General features: G+C 38.3%; 1 protein-coding gene across 1 annotated transcript; it reads left to right on the plus strand.

Moving 5' to 3' along the window:
* The first annotated feature begins 14936 nt into the window (after positions 1 to 14936).
* LOC126471555 (uncharacterized) lies at positions 14937 to 16026 on the plus strand. Its single transcript, XM_050099782.1, has 3 exons — positions 14937 to 15097; positions 15232 to 15395; positions 15850 to 16026. The coding sequence occupies exons 1-3, from the start codon at positions 15046 to 15048 to the stop codon at positions 15907 to 15909; spliced, it is 276 nt and encodes a 91-aa protein (XP_049955739.1). The 5' UTR covers positions 14937 to 15045; the 3' UTR covers positions 15910 to 16026.
* Positions 16027 to 19289: the final 3263 nt, after the last annotated feature.

The raw sequence follows: 19289 nt of genomic DNA on the forward strand, positions 1-19289 counted from the left end.
TACCCCAGATTTAACCTTCTCCATTAATCTATACAGTAATAGGGCTGCACACATATCAAGTACTGGCAATGACATTTGCTTGATTAGTGCTACTCGGGATTTCGAAGTTAAAAGCTTGATTGAGAAATTATTTTCTTCACAGACGCTTATAAGCTGAATGCAGGTTCCAGATGCTTGCTCGGAGGCATCTGAGAATCCATGTAGCTCCAGCCACTTTACTCCGTTCCTGATCACTCTTCGTTCGATATGAATGCTAATCAGTAATGGTAGGTGATTATTCACCTTTCCCCATTGTGGCTTCAGGTCATCTGGTAACGGCGTGTCCCTTTCTATTTGTCTTGCCAGAGGTGTTGCAGAAAAACTTTGCAAGTCACTACCACAGGTCCCAGAAGTCCCAATTTATAGAATATGGAGGTAATCCAAGAAAGTATACGTCGTTTAGAAACGCTTGCGTTATTATTTTCTGCATTGGAAGGTATCGCTATGAGGATATCACAACGGACCCAAAGTCTTCACTGTTTCTTGCTGCTCGTTGCCCAGACACCATGGTATTTGCACTTCACGACGTTCAGGTGGCATATTTTCCAGCGAAGTTGAATCGTTTGCACACCATTTACGAAGAGGAAACTCTACACTGTGAAGTAATCTAACAAGCTCTTCCTACAGACTGAGTGCCTCCTCTATTGTGTCATCTCCACTCAAAACATCATCTACATAAAAATCCATTTCTATTGTGGTTGCAGCCCTTTGATATGTTCTCTCATCTTCTGCTAGTTACGTTGTGGCCGAGCGGTTCCAGGCCCTTCAGTCCGGAACCGCGCAACTGCTACGTCACAGGTTCGCATCCTGCCTCGGGCATGGATGTATGTGATGTCCTTAGGTTAGTTAGGTTTAAGTAGTTCTAAGTTCTAGGGGACTCATAACCTCAGATGTTAAGTCCCATAGTGTTCAGAGCCATTTGAAAAATTTTCTGCTAGTTGTAATAGACTTCTTGTTGCTAAAAAGGGCGCTGCTGGTGTACCATAAGTGACTGTTGTCAAACGATAATCTTTGATTGATTCGTTGGGAGACTCACGCCATAGAATTTCTTTGTAGGTCTTGATCTACGTTTACGACTTCAATCTGTCAATACATTTTTGTAATGTCAGCAGTGAAAGCGTATCTGTGTGTTCAGAACCGCAGGACAATTGAATATAAGTCATCTTGTACTGTTGGTCCAACTATCAGTATGTCATTGAGGGAAGTGTTCGATGATGTCTTTGCTGAGGCATTAAACACTACTCGAAGTTTAGTAGTACTGCTTGATTCTTTAAGCACTACGTGATGTTGCATGTAATACGTACAGTTCTCCGTATCTGTGGTCACCAGTTCCGTATGATCCAAATCTTCATATTGTCTCATAAATCTGACATACTGTGTCCTTAATTCTGGCTGTCACTGTAGCCTTCTCCCTAAGCGTTGTAAGCAGCCTGTCGCATTATTTACGGACTCTCCCAGTCCTGCATGATTATCTTTCACTGGTAGTTTCACCACGAATCTACCATTTGCATTCCTCTGAATGGTTTTCGCAAAATACTCCTCACATAATCGCTCTTCTTTTGTGTGCACAGAAACAGACTTCATTACTTCTTGCTGCCAGAACCTGTCGACCTGAATGTTAAGTTTGGTGTTGCGTGCAAGGCATGACAGTACTTTACGAGCATTGGACTTAACTGAATGAGGATGTATCTTTCTGACATAATCCAACCAAATGATGTTTCCTGTAAGGGTGGGTGGTTATCTCTTTTCAGTTGACCAGGGCGCAATACATCAAAAAAGATCGATGCTCCAAGCATAAGATCAATCTCACCAGGTTTGTTAAATGATGGGTCTGCTAACCTTACGTGATTAGGAAACTGCCAGATGGAGGTTTCAAGAGACGCTGTTGGGTGTCGCCCTGTTATACGCGGTAGTAATGCACAGACAACATGTGTACCGTAGTCAACAGCTCTTGAGGAAATGTACACGCTGTAAACGTGCGACTATTCTACTGTTTGAACAACGCTGATGACAGTTATTGGTATCGGATGTAGACTGAGCTGTAGTCCCATCCGATCTGCTAAGCTCCTAGACATAAAGTTCATGTGTGAGGCACTGTCAAGAAGTGCCCTGCATTTCTACACCTTCCCATTTTTGTCAGCGACGTTTACAAGTGCAGTAGATAATAACACTTCCGCACGTTGGTGGTCTCCTTTCACTGTGTAGTATGCTTGCAGTTATTGTTCATGCGTTTCTCGGTTTCTGCTGTCACTATTACTGGCTTGTTCCTTTGCAATAATGCGTTGTGGTGCTTGTTACAAATGCGGCATTCCTTCTGCCTGTGATTCGAGCCCAGACAGTTGAAACAGAATTTTTGTCTGTTCAGGAAGTCTATTGTGCTAGCCGTATCGCTCTCTTTGAACTTAGGACACTTACTTAGCTTATGCGTTGAGTTGCAGAACGCACAGTCGGGAGCGAGGAGTGTACGTTGAGAACTGTACCCTTCAGCCTTAGTATGCTGCGCGACCGACTGTTGGGACAGGGGCAGCATTTTTCTGGATGAATGTGCTCTAACGTTTAAAACCTGTTTCTAGTAATGCCACCAGATCTTTCATGCAAGGGAATGTGGTGTCAGCTGTTTTACATTCCCACTGTTTCCTCAGAGTCACACTAATGTGATCCAACAAAATGTGCGAGAGCAATATTTCATGCAATGGAATGCCAACCTGCATTACGTCGATGGCGTTCAGATTTCTCATTAGCTGATTAATTAACATCCATAAGTCCTTAAAAGATTGCTGGCCGAGGTGGCCGAGTGGTTCTAGGCGCTACAGTCTGGAGCGGCGCGACCGCTACGGTCGCAAGTTCGAATCCTGCCTCGGGCATGGATGTGTGTGATATCCTTAGGTTAGTTAGGTTTAAGTAGTTCTAAGTTCTAGGGGACTGATGACCTTAGAAGTTAAGACCCATAGTGGTTCAAGAAAATGGCTCTGAGCACTATTGGACTTAACATCTGTGGTCATTAGTCCCCTAGAACTTAGAACTACTTAAACCTAACTAACCTAAGGGCATCACACAGATCAATGCCCGAGGCAGGATACGAACCTGCGACCGTAACGGTCACGCAGTTCCAGACTGAAGCGCCTAGAACCGCATGGCCACACGGGCCGGCTAAGTCCCATAGTGCTCAGAGCCATTTGGACCATTTGAACCTTAAAAGATTCAACTTCATTGTTTGGCAAATTCAGAAGTTCTTTTAAATGCAAATCAACAATTAACTTGGGATTGTCATACCTCTGAACGATAAAATCCCATGCAGTCTTAAAGTTACTTCATGTAACAGGTAAGTTTTCCACCAGCTTACGGATTCACCAGACAAACATGACAATAAATAATAATATCGCTGGACATCAGTTAAGGTTTCATTGCTAGTAACTGGTGCCTTAAGGGTATCGAAGAAACGCATGAATTCTGCTATGTTACCATTGAATTTTGGTAATGATATTGCTGGGAGCTTTATTTCATGTCCACTGCATGAACTTGCAGTCTTAGGTGGTAACACAACAATTGATCGGAGCAGTGTCTTTGATTCTAAATTTAAGCACAAGTCTTCAAATGACTCTCTGTCTTCATCAAGAGATTCTTCTACACAGTTAATCTCTAACTGAGTTTGGATGTCGTTTTATTCATCTTTGCTTTTATTTAGCAGTGACTGCCTTACTCTGATGTCGTTGAGATTGGATCCTTCATGATAGCTATTAATAAATGTGGGGAGTCTATTCAAAAAAATGGTTCAAATGGCTCTGAGCACTATGGGACTCAACTGCTGAGGTCATTAGTCCCCTAGAACTTAGAACTAGTTAAACCTAACTAACCTAAGGACATCACAAACATCCATGCCCGAAGCAGGATTCGAACCTGCGACCGTAGCGGTCTTGCGGTTCCAGACTGCAGCACCTTTAACCGCACAGCCACTTCGGCCGGCGGAGTCTATTCACTCGCGACTTGATTACTGCTCTTTTCTTAATTAAATTTCGTTTATTGGCAGGATCCATGTTTCAGCAGATTAGCACAAAGGATAATAGATTAAGGAAATAGAGCCAGGCTGCTCACAGGGCAGGATGACGGTACCTGTAGAGCACACGGGTGCAGCTGCTGGCGGAGACGGCGACGGACGGCGCTCGCTGATGCGCTAGTGTTGTGGTATTGGAACTGCTTGGCTGTGTTACTACGTCTGCTGGCTTGAGATGCACTTCACAACACGATTCTCGCGGCGTTTGTATTTTGGACAGCTCTAGTGCGGACGTCTGTCACTACTGATGCTTGAGATAAATGCTGAGCGTATGCTAATCTCTTGACTGGAATGCTCTCTTTCAAATTCTGAAGGTGGCACGGGTAAAATACAGGGAGCGAAAGGCTATTTACAATTTGTACAGAAAGCAGATGGCAGTTATAAGAGTCGAGGGACATGAAAGGGAAGCAGTGGTTGGGAAGGGAGTAAGACAGGGTTGTAGCCTTTCCCCGATGCTATTCTATCTGTGTATTGAGCAAGCAGTAAAGTAAATAAAATAAAAGTTCGGAGTAGGTATTAAAATCCATGGAGAAGAAATAAAAACTTTGAGGTTCGCCGATGACATTGTAATTCTGTCAGAGACAGCAAAGGACTTGGAAGAGCAGTTGAACGGGATGGACAGTGTCTTGAAAGGAGGGTATAAGATGAACATCAACAAAAGCAAAACGAGGATAATGGAATGTAGTCGAATTAAGTCGGGTGATGCTGAGGGAATTAGACTAGGAAATGAGACAGTTAAAGTAGTAAAGGAGTTTTGCTATTTGGGGAGCAAAATAACTGATGATGGTCGAAGTAGAGAGGATATAAAATGTAGACTGGCAATGGCAAGGAAAGCGTTTCTGAAGAAGAGAAATTTGTTAACCTGGAGTATTGATTTAAGTGTCAGGAAGTCGTTTCTGAAAGTATTTGTATGGAGTGTAGCCATGTATGGAAGTGAAACATGGACGATAAATAGTTAAGACAAGAAGAGAATAGAAGCTTTCGAAATGTGGTGCTACAGAAGAATGCTGAAGATTAGATGGGTAGATCATATAACAAATGAGAAGGTATTGAATAGGATTGGGGAGAAAAGAAGTTTGTGGCACAACTTGACTAGAAGAAGGGATCGGTTGGTAGGACATGTTCTGAGGCATCAAGGGATCACCAATTTAGTACTGGAGGGCAGCGTGGAGGGTAAAAATCGTAGAGGGAGACCAAGAGATGAATACACTAAACACATTCAGAAGGATGTAGGCTGCAGTAGGTACTGGGAGATGAAGCAGCTTGCACAAGATAGAGTAGCATGGAGAACTGCATCAAACCAGTCTCAGGACTGAAGACCACAACAACAACAATGCTAGTCTCAGAGAATCACACAGAAGGCCACGATAACCGGATACTCGTAATTCGTGGCACATGAAAATCAAAGCACTTAACTTTTGTGCTGGAACATGTTCGAATAGTTGTATCCGCGCCCGGAGGACCAAAATGTAGGCAGCCGCAAAACGCGCGTTAATTCTGCGCTGCCTCTCTCTTTCCACAGTCCACACAAATGCATACACTTGTTGCAAAGGAAGGGCGGTTGAAAATGAAAGTACATGATTGGTAAAAGTGGACTGTATTTAGACACAACAGTGCGAGACACAGTTACAGATGCGCGTGCGCAGATTGGAGATCACTGCCCGTCTCCCCTGTCCTGGCCAGTTCCGGTTGTACATTGTGTGGACAGTCGGGCAGAAAAAATTCTTACTTGCAGCGAGTGTCCGGTCGCTACTGTGCCCTTGTGGCACCTTGCACCAATACAGAACAACCATTTTAATATGGCTGCATTTAGAAGTTTTTTGTCACATACATCAATTGGCCTGATTTTTGTTGTCCTGTGGACAGAACCGTTGTACAAGACAGTGATTTGTGGGAGGATATCAGCTCATTCAAAGGAACCATGAAGGTAGAGAGAGACTGGATTAGATTAGATGAGTACTTGTTCCATAGATCATGAATATGACACTTTGTAATGATGTGGAACGTGTCAGGTCAATAAAAGCTGTCTATACAAGATATTACATTAGACAAAATATTACATGACATTCAATATTAATTTTTTTTTATGGGAGGTTGGTGAATTACTCACTTACTATATCCCAAAATTCATCTAATGAATAGGAGTTGCCATTAAGAAATTCTTTTAATTTCCTTTTAAATGCTATATGGCTATCTGTCAGACTTTTGATGCTATTAGGTAAGTGATCAAAGACTTTTGTGGCAGCATAATTTACCCCCTTCTGAGCCAAAGTTAGATTTAACCTTGAGTAGTGAAGATCATCCTTTCTCCTAGTGTTGTAGCCATGTACACTGCTATTACTTTTGAATTCGTTCAGATTGTTAATGACAAATTTCATAAGTGAATATATATATTGTGAGGCTACAGTGAAGATTTCTAGCTCTTTAAATAAGTGTCTGCAGGATGATCTCGGATGAGCTCCAGCAATTATTCTGATTACACGCTATTGTGCAATGAACACTCTTTTACTCAATGATGAGTTACCCCAGAATATGATGCCATACGAAAGCAGAGAATGAAAATAGGTGTGGTAAGCTAATTTACTCAGATGTATATGGCCAAAATTTGCAATGACCCTAATAGCATAAGTAGCTGAATTCAAACGTTTTAGCAGATCCTCAGTGTGTTTTTTCCAGTTCAACCCCTCATCAATGCATACACCTAGAAATTTTGAATATTCTACCTTAGCTACCGATTTCTGATTGAAGTCTATATTTATTAATGAGGTCATTCCATTTACTGTGTGGAACTGTATATACTGTGTTTTGTCAAAGTTTAATGAGAGCCCATTTGCAGAGGACCACTTAATGATTTTCTGAACAACATTGTTTACAATTTCACCAGTTAATTCTTGTCTGTCTGGTGTGATAGCTATACTTGTATCATCGGCAAGAAGTACCAGGTTAAAACGCATCCACATTTGCCCTTTTATTGTCTGGTTAAAACACTTCACAATACATGCATTCATCTCAGAGAATGTCGAATAGTGATATATTCCATACCATTCCATTACCACCTTATAATATGTATTACAGAACTCACTACCATGATCTGTCTGTAGGGTGTGTGGCATGTGCTGGGTTACTGTCTGTAATAGTTGTTCAAACACGAGTGCAACAGTCTTCCTCACCTTTGTTTTCACAGGTAGACCCCACACAAATTGCGAGTATATATCAACGACCATTAAAATGTATTTGAAACCCTTATTCCCCCCTGAATATTGCGTCATATCTACAAGGTCCACCAGCCATAAATAATTCAAGCCTTAAATTGTAACCTGCCTACATGGGAAATCCGATCTGCTGACTTATGTAGTTCTTGAAGAACTCTCTCGTTGATTATCCATGACACATTCTTCTCTAATTGCAGAAATTACAGAGATGATTTCATTTGAATTTTCCATATTCCCAGCTGCAGATGATGCAGTGAGCAAGCATAATTGTTCAACTATTTCGTTGGGGTCGTTGTAATAGATGTATTGAGGTGACCTATTATTTATTTTTTAATTATTAATGTCGATAGTGTCACTGCCAAGTATATCTGATAATACCTTTTTAACTGCAATAATAATGATTTGTACTTGAGTTGTTTGTATATATTGCCCTCCCTCCACTGGCTTCCTGATATACCTCTGTCATGTGTAATATCTGACTATAATTTTCGATATCTTTCAATGAATAGCTATATACTTTTGAAGTTTTTAAAAGTATTAAAGTCAGTAAACTATGTGTTATTTTGAATTCTCTGTCTCCGATCTGTACTGCATTTTTGTTAAACTTACAGGTTGAGTACCCAACATGGTTTTTCCCTGCTTACTCCATAAGTCCTATCTATCTGATGATCACTGTAATGTTAAGGAAATGATCACTAGCATCTTGTTCTTTAGCCATTGAGAGTCATTCAGGAGATTCTGTGACAGAACTAAACGTGTCTCTGAGTGACTGGTCTCTTTCCAAATGCACTTCAGCAATCGAGGTTTCTCTCTGATAGCTTTACATGCTTCAGCGAATTTATGTTTTGTCGACTAAGCAGACTCTGGAATGGTACATAACTTATATACACTCCATTTGCTTTCTTTTCAATTACACCATGCTGTGCATTTAACTCATTTGTCTTCTTCTCAGTCACATCAACACTTGCAGTTAATTTGTTGATTAATCTCAGAATTGTCTGAGAATAAGTATTTAACTCCTTGATACTTTTGTTGAGTGCTTCAAGTCTAGTAGTATGATGTTTAATACTGTTGGTGAGTGATTGAATTTTCTAGCCATTGTACAGACGAATGTTCTGACTTCCCCTTGCAGACTGATTGTGGGTGGATGACCTCACGAACTTATATATTCTGGAAAGTATAATGAGATAATTACCGTGTTATTTCACTACACACCATCACCTTTTAATTCAGTTACGTCGCTAACAGCAAACCTATGCTGTGAATGATTCCAGAAATCCCTACACAAATTTGAAAATTCATCGAATGTAATCTCATTTCCTAAATGTACATGGTAAATGTGTTCTAAATCCATATTATCCTGTTTGAAGGCAACAATATGGTTTGCATTATCTCTTATCAATTGCTTTGGGATCCTCGAATATGTCTGGCGTCGGTGAAAGATGTCAAGAACTCTATGGCGACCAAAAAAAGGAGTATTTGAGTATTTTATCCTGATTATACATTATGAAATTGTCAACTATGAACACTATATTAGATTATATTTCTTCAGGTGCAGGGACCTTGTCACTTTGGGTGAATGTCTTAGATGCAATACTGTCAACACCTTAATGTATTTCTTCAAGTAGCTAGTACTTGGGTTGAAACAGTGCTTTTGAAAATATGTGTACAATCTCTATACAAACATTATGTGGATGAATTAGCAGGGATACAAGGATATTCACATATACGCAAATGTACAAAAGAAACCACGAACCACTGTCTAGAGGCACATGAAGGCAAGTTTTACAAGTAATTTTTAGTATGCAGTCTTAAATGAGTGGGAGTCTTCTCATATACATAATTCTGCCATTGAATGGTAGTAATCAAGGCACTGGTTTCAATGTACATCAGGGACGAACTTTACTGCTGGCTGGAACTCTGCTCTATTTGCCGACTGATGACCTGTTTATATTGTGTTTTTTGCTGTTTGCTTACAGATAGCACGTGACTGTGTTGCATTTTGCGCACTACTTACAATCAGCAAGCATCACATCAGCAGTTTCTTAATGTGTATGAGTAGGGTAGCAGTACCAGTTGAAGACCAGGGGCAAGGTGTATAAAGGTAAATGTCACGTGACTAGGGAATCCCGTCAGGTAGAACATTCGCTAGGTCCAAGTCTTTCGATTTGACGCCACTTGGGCGACTTGTGCGTCGATGGGGATGAAATGATGATGATTAGGACGACACAACACCCAATCCCTGAGTGTAGAAAATCTCTGACCCAGCTGGGAATCGAACCCGAGCCCTTAGGATTGACATTCTGTCACACTGACCACTCAGCTACTGGTGGCGGACAGCAGGGGTATAGGAGACTTATACTTGTTGTGAAAAGTTAACACTGTAGCTAATAACTCGTAGTTTATGAAGGAGAGAATGAGAACAGATAATGATTTTATCTCAAGGTCACTGATAAGTCACTGGAGTCAGGTTAGACACTTGACGTGGAGTGAACACACAAAGGGACTTGCAAACAGAATGTCATCAGCATGTTATGCCCTTAGAGCCCTATTGTCAGTGTGTAACATGCAATGTCTTTTAGTTACATATTATTCATATGTACACTCAATTCTTAGCTATGGCATTCTTTGTTGGGGAACAAATGCACAAAATATGAACACAATTTTCAAGCTCCAGAAAAGAGCGATAAGAATAATAATCAAAAATACTAGTCGAGCGCATTGTAAATATCTGTTCAAAACACTGGGGATTTTAACTGCTCTATGTGAATACATTTACCAGTGAGTTGTACACATCAAAAATAAAATTGGTAATTACTGCACAAACAGCTCTGTCCATGGCCATAAAACAAGAGCTAGACTCAATTTACATTTACCAAGAAAATATAAATATAAAACAGCATTTTCACCCCCGGGGAGTAAAACTGTACAATAAATTGCCAAAAGAGATTAAAGAAATTTGAAAAATACACTATTTAAAAAGGCAGCTAAAAGTACTTGTTATGCAATACATTTTATACATTGAAGGATTACTTAGATAAAACAGAGTAGGTGTTTGATAAAAAAAAAAGTTATACAAATAAATAATAATAATGATTATAAAACATCCAACATACCACATAACAACTTCATAGTATGTTTTTTCCTTCTTTTCTCCTTTCTAGAAATCCTTACCCCGAAGCTATGCATAGCACAATACTAACCCCTCTTCCTCTTTCTGAGCTCAACATCTTACTCATTAGAGAGGGATGCAGTCTCAGTTTTTCAGAATAGCAAATGGGAAGTTGCAGTTCCGAAAATGGCCCAGAGATAACCAGTGTGTTTGTGTGTGTGTGTGTGTGTGTGTGTGTGTGTGTGTGTGTGTGTGTGTGTGTGTAGGGAGTGAAGTGTTATAAAACAATGTGTGTATAGTGTGTGCAGTGACTGATAGTGAGATATGAGTGAACAGTGTGGCGTTACATTATTTAATAAGTTATTTGTAAAAAAAGTATTGTATACCAGGAGTAAATCTAATGATTGTTTCTAACTAGAAGTCTGTAAATGTATGTGTATACTAATTATTTTATCTTAAATTGGTCTAAACTTGCAAATACATTGACATGGCCTATATATTTGTAGAAAGAGATCTATGGATGAATAAAGCTGCTACTACTACTAGTTTTGCGTTTCTTGATTTTTTCATTGAAAATTGTTGGACCTGTTCTTTTATGGATAGTGATCTGAACATTCTCAGGGTAATTGTAAAGCCGTCTTTCGTTTTGGACCATCAACGTTTATGTTCTTTTCGTTCCAGGTGTTCTGTGTGTTTATGTGTGTGTGTGTGTGTGTGTGTGTGTGTGTGTGTGTGTGTGTGTGTGTGTGTGTGTGTGTGTGTGTGTGTTTGTATCTCATTCCTCCTACTGGAAGAATCTAAATTTTCTTTAACGTTAAGGAAACACAAAAACACAATTATTATTGCCAAAGTGTTTTTCAAAATGGTGGGGTATGCATTTACTCTAGAGTAGTACTGCAGTTCAAAGTGAAAACAGAATTGGACCATCTACATACAGAAAAAGATTTTGAATCATGTGGCATAGAGTTAAAAACTGAGGAGAAGACTGGAAAACTAGTTGTCATAACAATATATAGATCACCACTGGGTGACAAAAACATATTCTTCAAAAAATAGGAGCAGCATTAAACACTTTTTATAGTAATGAAGTGAAATTATCGTTATGTGGCGCTTTTAATATTAACCTGTTAATTGAAAGTGATAAAAAAAGAGCTTCTGAGTGTACTAAGCATCTTTCACATGAAACCACTCTTTACAGATACCACCAGAATAACAGAACTGTCATCTTCTCTTTTAGACAATATTTTCACAAAGATGGATAATGGTATCACTGAGGCACTAAATGTAAACTTAGGTCTTTCGGATCACAATACACTATTAGCATACATAAATTCCTCTGTACCCAAGGCAGTAAAATATAAGTGGGAATACAAAAGGCACTTCTATACAGAAAAAGTGAATACTTTCATCCAGTTGTTAGCTAATGAAACCTGGGAAGATGTCTTTGCACAAAAAACAACCAAGGAATCTTTCAATGCTTTTTCTAGTGCATTCATGTCCCTATTTGAGATGTGTTTTCCAAAAAAGCTCACAAAGATCAATGTCATGCCTAAGAACACAAGCCAGTGGATAACACCTGCTATTAGAGTATCTAGTGAAACACTAAAACATATCAGTCAACTAAAAAAAGACAACAAAGATGAACACTTCACAGATTTTGTTAAGACATATAAGAAAATTTACAGGTAGGTGATTAAAAAAGCCAAGACAATGCACAATGACAGTGTAATTGCTGGGTCAGCAAACAAATCGAAAGCTATATGGAATGTATGAAAAAAAGAAATAGGCCCAAGCAAAAATGTTAGGAATCTAGATGACTTTGTTTTAAAAGATGATCAAGGTGCGCTAGTAAGAAATCGTACTTTAGCAGATTATGTTAATGACTACTTTGTAAATAGTCCAATCAATCTGAGTAAATATTGTTCTAGGATTAGTAGAACATCAATTCCAGGAGAACAAAGTGTTAATTCAATTGCTACCTCCCATGAACAAATTGGACGTTAATCAAATAATAAAATCAATGAAAAATAAAATGTCCTCGGGGATTGACGAGGTACCTTGTTCAGTCACGGCGAGATGTGCTAGTGTCATATCAGAACCACTCTCACACATCATAAACATATTGTTGTCAGAAGGATTCTATCCACAACGATTAAAAATTGCAAAAGTAAAACCATTGTATAAAAAGGGCAATATGCATGAAGTGGGAAACTATAGACCAATAGCTTTATTATCGGTATTTTCAAAAGTAATAGAGACAGTCATGAAAAACGGAATTACAAATTATCTCGAGAAATTCAATCTATTGTCTGTAAACCAACACAGCTTTTGCAAAGGAATGAGTACAGAGTCAGCCATCACCCAATTCATTGAAAATATTGTTACAGCGCCAGATAGGAACAACAGTACGATAGGAATAAACTTGGACTTACCAAAGGCATTTGATACTGTCCAACATGATATCCTGCTAGACAAATTAGAATATGTCGGTATACGAGGAGTGGCAAAAAAGCGGTTTCCGTCATATCTTCATAATAGGAAACAGGTAGTAGAAATTGCAAGAACAAACAGTAAAAACCAAAGTATTGTTTACAGACCGGATATTCAGACTGTGCCAATTGGGGTACCACAGGGGATTGTTCTAGGTCTTCTCCTATTTCTTCTTTACATAAATGATATCAACATTCCAGTAAATGGTACCCACATAACCCTGTTTGCGGATGTCACAAACATTGTAGTAACTGACATAAACCGGGTATTGCCAACATCTGCAACCAGAGTTATAGAATATTTGCAAAATTTGTTTGAAATAAAGAAATTAACCATAAATATCTCTAAAACCAATTATATCCATTACAGGAAAACAAAGTCACCCTCTGCTCTGGATCTCAGAATGCAAAATAAAGAAATTGTGAGAGTTGCTACCACAAAATTCTTAAGTGTACATATAGACGAAAATTTAGACTGGAAATCCTACATCCTGTATCTCTCTCATAAGTTAAGCTCTGCTTGCTTTGGATTACGTGTTATTAGCTTTGTATGTAGTAGGGAATGTAGCAGAACTGTTTACTTTTCTTATACATTCTGCTATTGCCTACGGCCTCACCTTCTGGGGTCAAAATAACAAAAATCTCAAAACCATCTTAACCCTACAAAAACAAGGTGTTAGAGTAATTACCAACAGTTCAAGGCTAACTCCTTCAAACCAATTATTTCAACAGCCAAATGTTCTATCCCTACTGTGCCTCTATATACAAAAAAAGTGCAATTAATGTAAAAAGAAATATTGACAATTTCCAATCCAACTCGAATCTACATACCTACAACACAAGAAAGTGCAATGACCCTCATATTAAAAGAGTTAACAAGGCTTTGGCACAGAAACAAACAAATATACAAGGAAGAAGGTTGTATAACAAACTATTGGTAAAGATAAAAGAAATAAAAAATTGTCTTCATTTAAAGAAGCAGTATTTAAATTTTTAATGACCAGCTGCTATTATAGTGTAAACGAATACCTGGAATAGCTCCATACAAAATAATTAGATTTATGTACTCTGTGACAATAGTAATTTTTATCTTACTGTTGCTATGATCTAAATAAATAATATCTACAAAAGTGTTAGAATTATTATATGTTATATCTAAATATCAACTGTGTATTCCATGTAAAAAGTCTTTCCCATACATTAATGTAATTAATCAAAATTGTACATGCTATTTCAGTGCGGTCAGATGTTGTGTAGTCTACTATGCACATTTGTATTGTGTAGAGTATTGTTCACGGATGAATAAACTACTACTACTACTACAACTACAAACTGACTGTCAATATTCATTATCCCAATTTTATGACTGATGAGATGTAGTGCACCTGTCTACTACTCGACGTAATAATTCTTATTGCCTTCTTTTGCAGTAATAGCATGTCCTTACAACCTGATGAGTGATCACAGAGCCTTAATCCATAGCTTGTATGGCTATGAAAGACATCATATAAAGCTAGCAGATATTGGTCAGTAGTTACGCATCTTAATCTCCTCACAAAGGTGACAGAGGCCACCAAAATGACAATTGTTTATTTCAGGATCATATCTGAGATGCAGTTTTGTGACCGTTTTGTATTCTGTTTACAGGTAGCATATTTCCGTTTAAAAAATTAATTATTTAGGTGAGGTATGTTGTGGAAAGTACTTTCTCAAGGTGCATCTTCTGGTGGGGAAGTAGCAGAACCTTGACAGTTTGTGCTGTTTACCAAGAATTTATTTAATATTTCTAGCAATATTAAAGTTTCTTGCCTGTTTTAACTCCTCCTATCGTCTGCTGTTATAGTGCTTGTGCGGTGCTAGGGGAAGCAATATTTCTGACATACCAGACGGCCATCCAAGCTGACTTGAGCATGGATCGACAAAGGTGTTGGCGCGGTACACTCGTGCACGTTATCCATGTATTAGAAAATACAGCTTGTTATACGTGTGGCAGCACTGTCGTTACCCTGGGGCTAACCTCCTTGGTCTCTGCATAGGTATTTCTGTCGTCTTTGGTCGCGAAATCGAAGTGGGGAAGAAGTAGGTGAAGTGTACCGTAAAAGGTGTTGAGAATTACCGAAGTGAACGTAAAATCGTTAAACAATGTTGCATAAGTTGGGACAAGTTGCAGTAAGATCTGGCTCCTTGCGTTTAGGTAATTTTGTTTTGTCATTTATGTGTTTATTTTCGGATTTAGTGTCTTATTACGATAGTTCTAATTTAGGAAGCTGGAGTAGTAATGATCTGTACGAATGATTTGCGGTTTGCTAATTCAATGTTTTTTGCCAGGAGTGTCGAGGGCTTACCATCCACCAGCAGACTTTAAGCCACAATCTATGGACGATTTACCGGTGCCGCAAGGCTCTTGGCAGGCGAACTACGAAGAGAAACAACGCAGATATAATACGCACTTATTCGGAGGCATAGCATTTGCCGCATTTTCATTGCTTGTGGTAAGTAATTTTTTTTTTTATGGGAGAAAAAGAAACTTTTTTTGATGCGGTTAATAGTAGCCGTGTTTTAAGATTAAATGAGTTCAGTATTTTTGTAAAGACTGAATTATTCTTTCGTTGATTTTCATCCACAGTAAAATATTTTCAGTCGTACCTGTAAATTTTAATCTACCATTTCTACAGTAAGTGAAATGGTGTACTTGGCGGAAAAAATATGTGCAGTGTGCTCCCTCAACTCCCATCTTCCTTCTAGACAACATGAAATTGAGTTTTACTCTGTTACTACAGTCTGCATTATTTGTAAATGCAGATATTTGCACATATTTAGCAATTGCAGTACTGCTTTCTGGTAGCTAGTTTTTAACAGTATAGTGCTGAATAATTTTTATTTTGAAAGTAGTATTAATTTTCATTACCATTATTTCGTTCTGAGTCTTCCCTTTTTATTTTTCAGGCAAAGAACTCTGGACTGTTTTACATGAACTGGGCTCCACCTGAATTGAAGAAGGAATAGATTATCTTAGTTAAATAGTAATGTTGTATATATGTAACTATTTATTTATTAATTTATGACCTAGCTGTTTATTGTATGTTCTGTTTCACTGATGATTAAAATGATTCATGTTATGAAGCTGATGTGTGCTGGCAAACATCTCGTACAAATATTCCTTCTGTTTCAACATGACTGCGGGAACGGTAGTTCAGTTTTTCAAGTTCTAGTTGTTCATTTAGTTTTTTTTGATCTGAGTTCAAGAGCAGAAGTCATAGTCTAGAAAAATGTAGATTAATACATTTCTACTGGTTTCATAATCGGGTAACTCTAGATGATTGTCTCCCCCTCCCACCCCCTACCCTCAAAAACACTCCTCCCTGGGTTCTGTCATATTACATGGCTTTACTAATTTATTTTATCGAAATCTCTTATCCTTTAGTATTGACTACTGAGAGATGGATGAAATTTGTGACTAATCTGCTTCAGCCTAGGTGATGTTGGATCTCAACTATTGCAGTTGTTTCTGAATTTAACTTTTTGTATGAAGCTCATGCAGAAAATATTGAAACTGTGTTGCGAGTAGAAATATTCTGTCCATGGAAATTTTTATTTGTCCCAGGGCAGAAGTAAAATATTAGACACAGTCTAGGAACTAATATGATTGCATGACTATTGTGGAAAGGACTGGATTATGTTTGAAATAAACTAGACCAGCAGCCACACTATATTTTAGAAGAAAGGTCCAGTATTACTAGAGCTTTCCACTTCAGTTTTAAATCTTCAAAATTTAACCTTTTATATACTTATGCTCCAGGATGTTCTTGTAATCTGTCATGATTTTTGTTAAGTAGTTGCAGGAAAGCTTTATTTTTAAAGCAGTTTGTTCTGATAAGTTTGGAATTAATTTGCTTAGTGTACATATTATGAAACCAGTAATGTATTTTGAACAGTGTTAATAATTTTCAAACTAGTACTACATGCAGAGACTTGCAGATAAAACTTCATAAGCTTGGAAAATGCATATATACGTACACAGCATAGCCAAAGTTTAGAATTCCTAATTTACAGCATTGTGAACTTTCTTAAAGATGTTTTGTTACTTTGGGCTCTTTGATACTACTACTCTTATGGTGGTGGAAGTGCTGATATTGTCAAAAATATGAAGTGTGCAATGAGCTACCACTTAAAAGTACATTATCAGTAAAGACTATTAGGCTTATGTGAGTTTCAGTCCACATGACCACACTGTAGCACAGATGCAATATGACTACTCTGCAACTTTGAACGCCACTGCATTTTATCTTATGTTGGTGGGGGGTGGGGTACCTGCAAAGAACCTACGGCAAACTGCAGTAGTAATCAGGTCAGTATAGCCCCACTCACACTTTCTGAAATTGTGTACATGTTCTAAAGTTATAAATGAAACAATAAGCAGTAGTGTATACAGTGAAAGGAGATCCATGACATGTTATTGCTTTGCACATCTACCACGAACAATTGTAATGTTTTGTATACGTCCTTATGGCAGTATCACCATTGCTGTACACCTATAAACAACTTGGTTTTAGTCATGTAGGTCAATACTGCCAGTATTTTGTGCTTAAAAGTTGGCAACGTGGCTTCCACTTGTTGTGACTCACTTATCGTAGAAAGCGGGGTAGTTTTTTGTCGGTGTACTTCTTTGCTGCAAATCATTTGCCATCAGGTGAGTGAGCAAAATCCTTTTCCCGACATCCTGGAGTTTCCATTGTCATAATTTCCTGAGAACAGTTTCTTTTTGAAAGTTGTTGCTTTTGTAATTACATTATTTAGCTAATGATTATGTATGACCAATAATATTAAATTTTTATTGAGAAGGAAGAAAAATAGTTACAAATGTGAAGCAATAATTAAATAAATTGCACTGCTTTAGATAACTTTCAGCTGGTTATGAGAAATATAGATGCATTATTGAGCCACATGTCAGACAAAAAGAAACGTTTAGTAGTTTGTGGAGATTTCAATGTAGATTTCTTAGAAGATACTGACAGGAAAAACGAACTAGTCAGTTAGACTTCAGTAGTTAAGTTTCCAAGTTGTGCAGCCGGACCCTGATTGATTGCATACTATATTTATACACAGTGCTCAGGCTTAAACAATGAATATATACTCAATAGTTAATGGGATATCTGATCATGATTTTACAGTTATTGGAAATAAACAATATAGCACCTTATAGCCCTGCTGAGGCAGGTTCATACAATGCAGTGAGGTTTGTTAATGGGAACAGAATAGCCTTTTTTTTTAAGTTGAAACCTGTGATATGGGATGAGTTATATTGGAAAGAGGTGCCAATGTCATTCAATTTATTACATAGTGAAATTTTCTCAGTAAATGAAAGTAGCTTTGTCAAAGAAATTATCCTGACAATCCATTATAAAACAAGCCTAATCAATGCATGCAAATAGTGTAATTGGATGGATGAAAAATCTACTTGCCAAGCTTTGGCGGCAGCAGCAGTACTTGTCTCATCCTGTCCGGTAAGTCTCCCCTGACCCATGGTCTGGGCAACTTTTCTGAAGTCCACCCATTTTGTAAACCTCAACAGTCCTTTTTTTTTTTCCCTTACCCCTCTTCCTTCCCCTTCAAACCTTCTGCCAGATGGAGTAGTTGCTGACTCCAAAAGCTTGCAAATTTCAGTACCTTTATGTGTGTGTTCTCCTGCCACACTTGGTGAGTGGATTTTTTTATCTGTACAGTTACATTATACTTTCATAAAAAAAGAAGAAAGCCATTGTGGAAATTACCTACATACGTACTCCACACTCAACTGTACAGTGCATTGCTGAGGGTATCTTGTACCACTGCTAGTCATTTTCTTTCCTGTCCCAATAGCAGACAGAACAAGGGAAAAGGGACTGTCTACATGCCTCTGTACTAGACTTAATTTTTCTTATCTTGCCTTCGTGGTCCTTACATGAAATGCACATTGGTGACGGCAGTCAGATTCAAATGCCATTTCTCTAAATTTTCTCAATAGTGTTGTTCCTTGAAAAGAATGTTGTCTTCCCTCCAGGAACTCCCATTTGTCTTCCCGAAGCATCTCAATAATACTTGCATCTTGTTCGAATCTACTGGTAACAAATTTAGCAGAATTGCTTCAATGTCTTCCCTTAATCCAACCTAGTACTGATCCCAGACACACTAGCAGTACTCAAGAATTGGTAACACTAGTGTCCTGTATGTGGTCTCTTTACAGATGAACCACACTTTCCTAACACTCTCCCATAAACCAAAATCACCATTCACCTTCCCTACTACAATCCTTACATGTCCTTTCCATATCGTTCTGCAATGCTGTGCCTAAATATTTAATCAAAAGTGACTGTGTGAAGCAGCACATTACTACATCCACATCTATA

The sequence above is a fragment of the Schistocerca serialis genome, chromosome 3 (assembly GCF_023864345.2).
Source record: "Schistocerca serialis cubense isolate TAMUIC-IGC-003099 chromosome 3, iqSchSeri2.2, whole genome shotgun sequence".
NCBI classification, from domain to species: Eukaryota; Metazoa; Arthropoda; class Insecta; order Orthoptera; family Acrididae; genus Schistocerca; species Schistocerca serialis.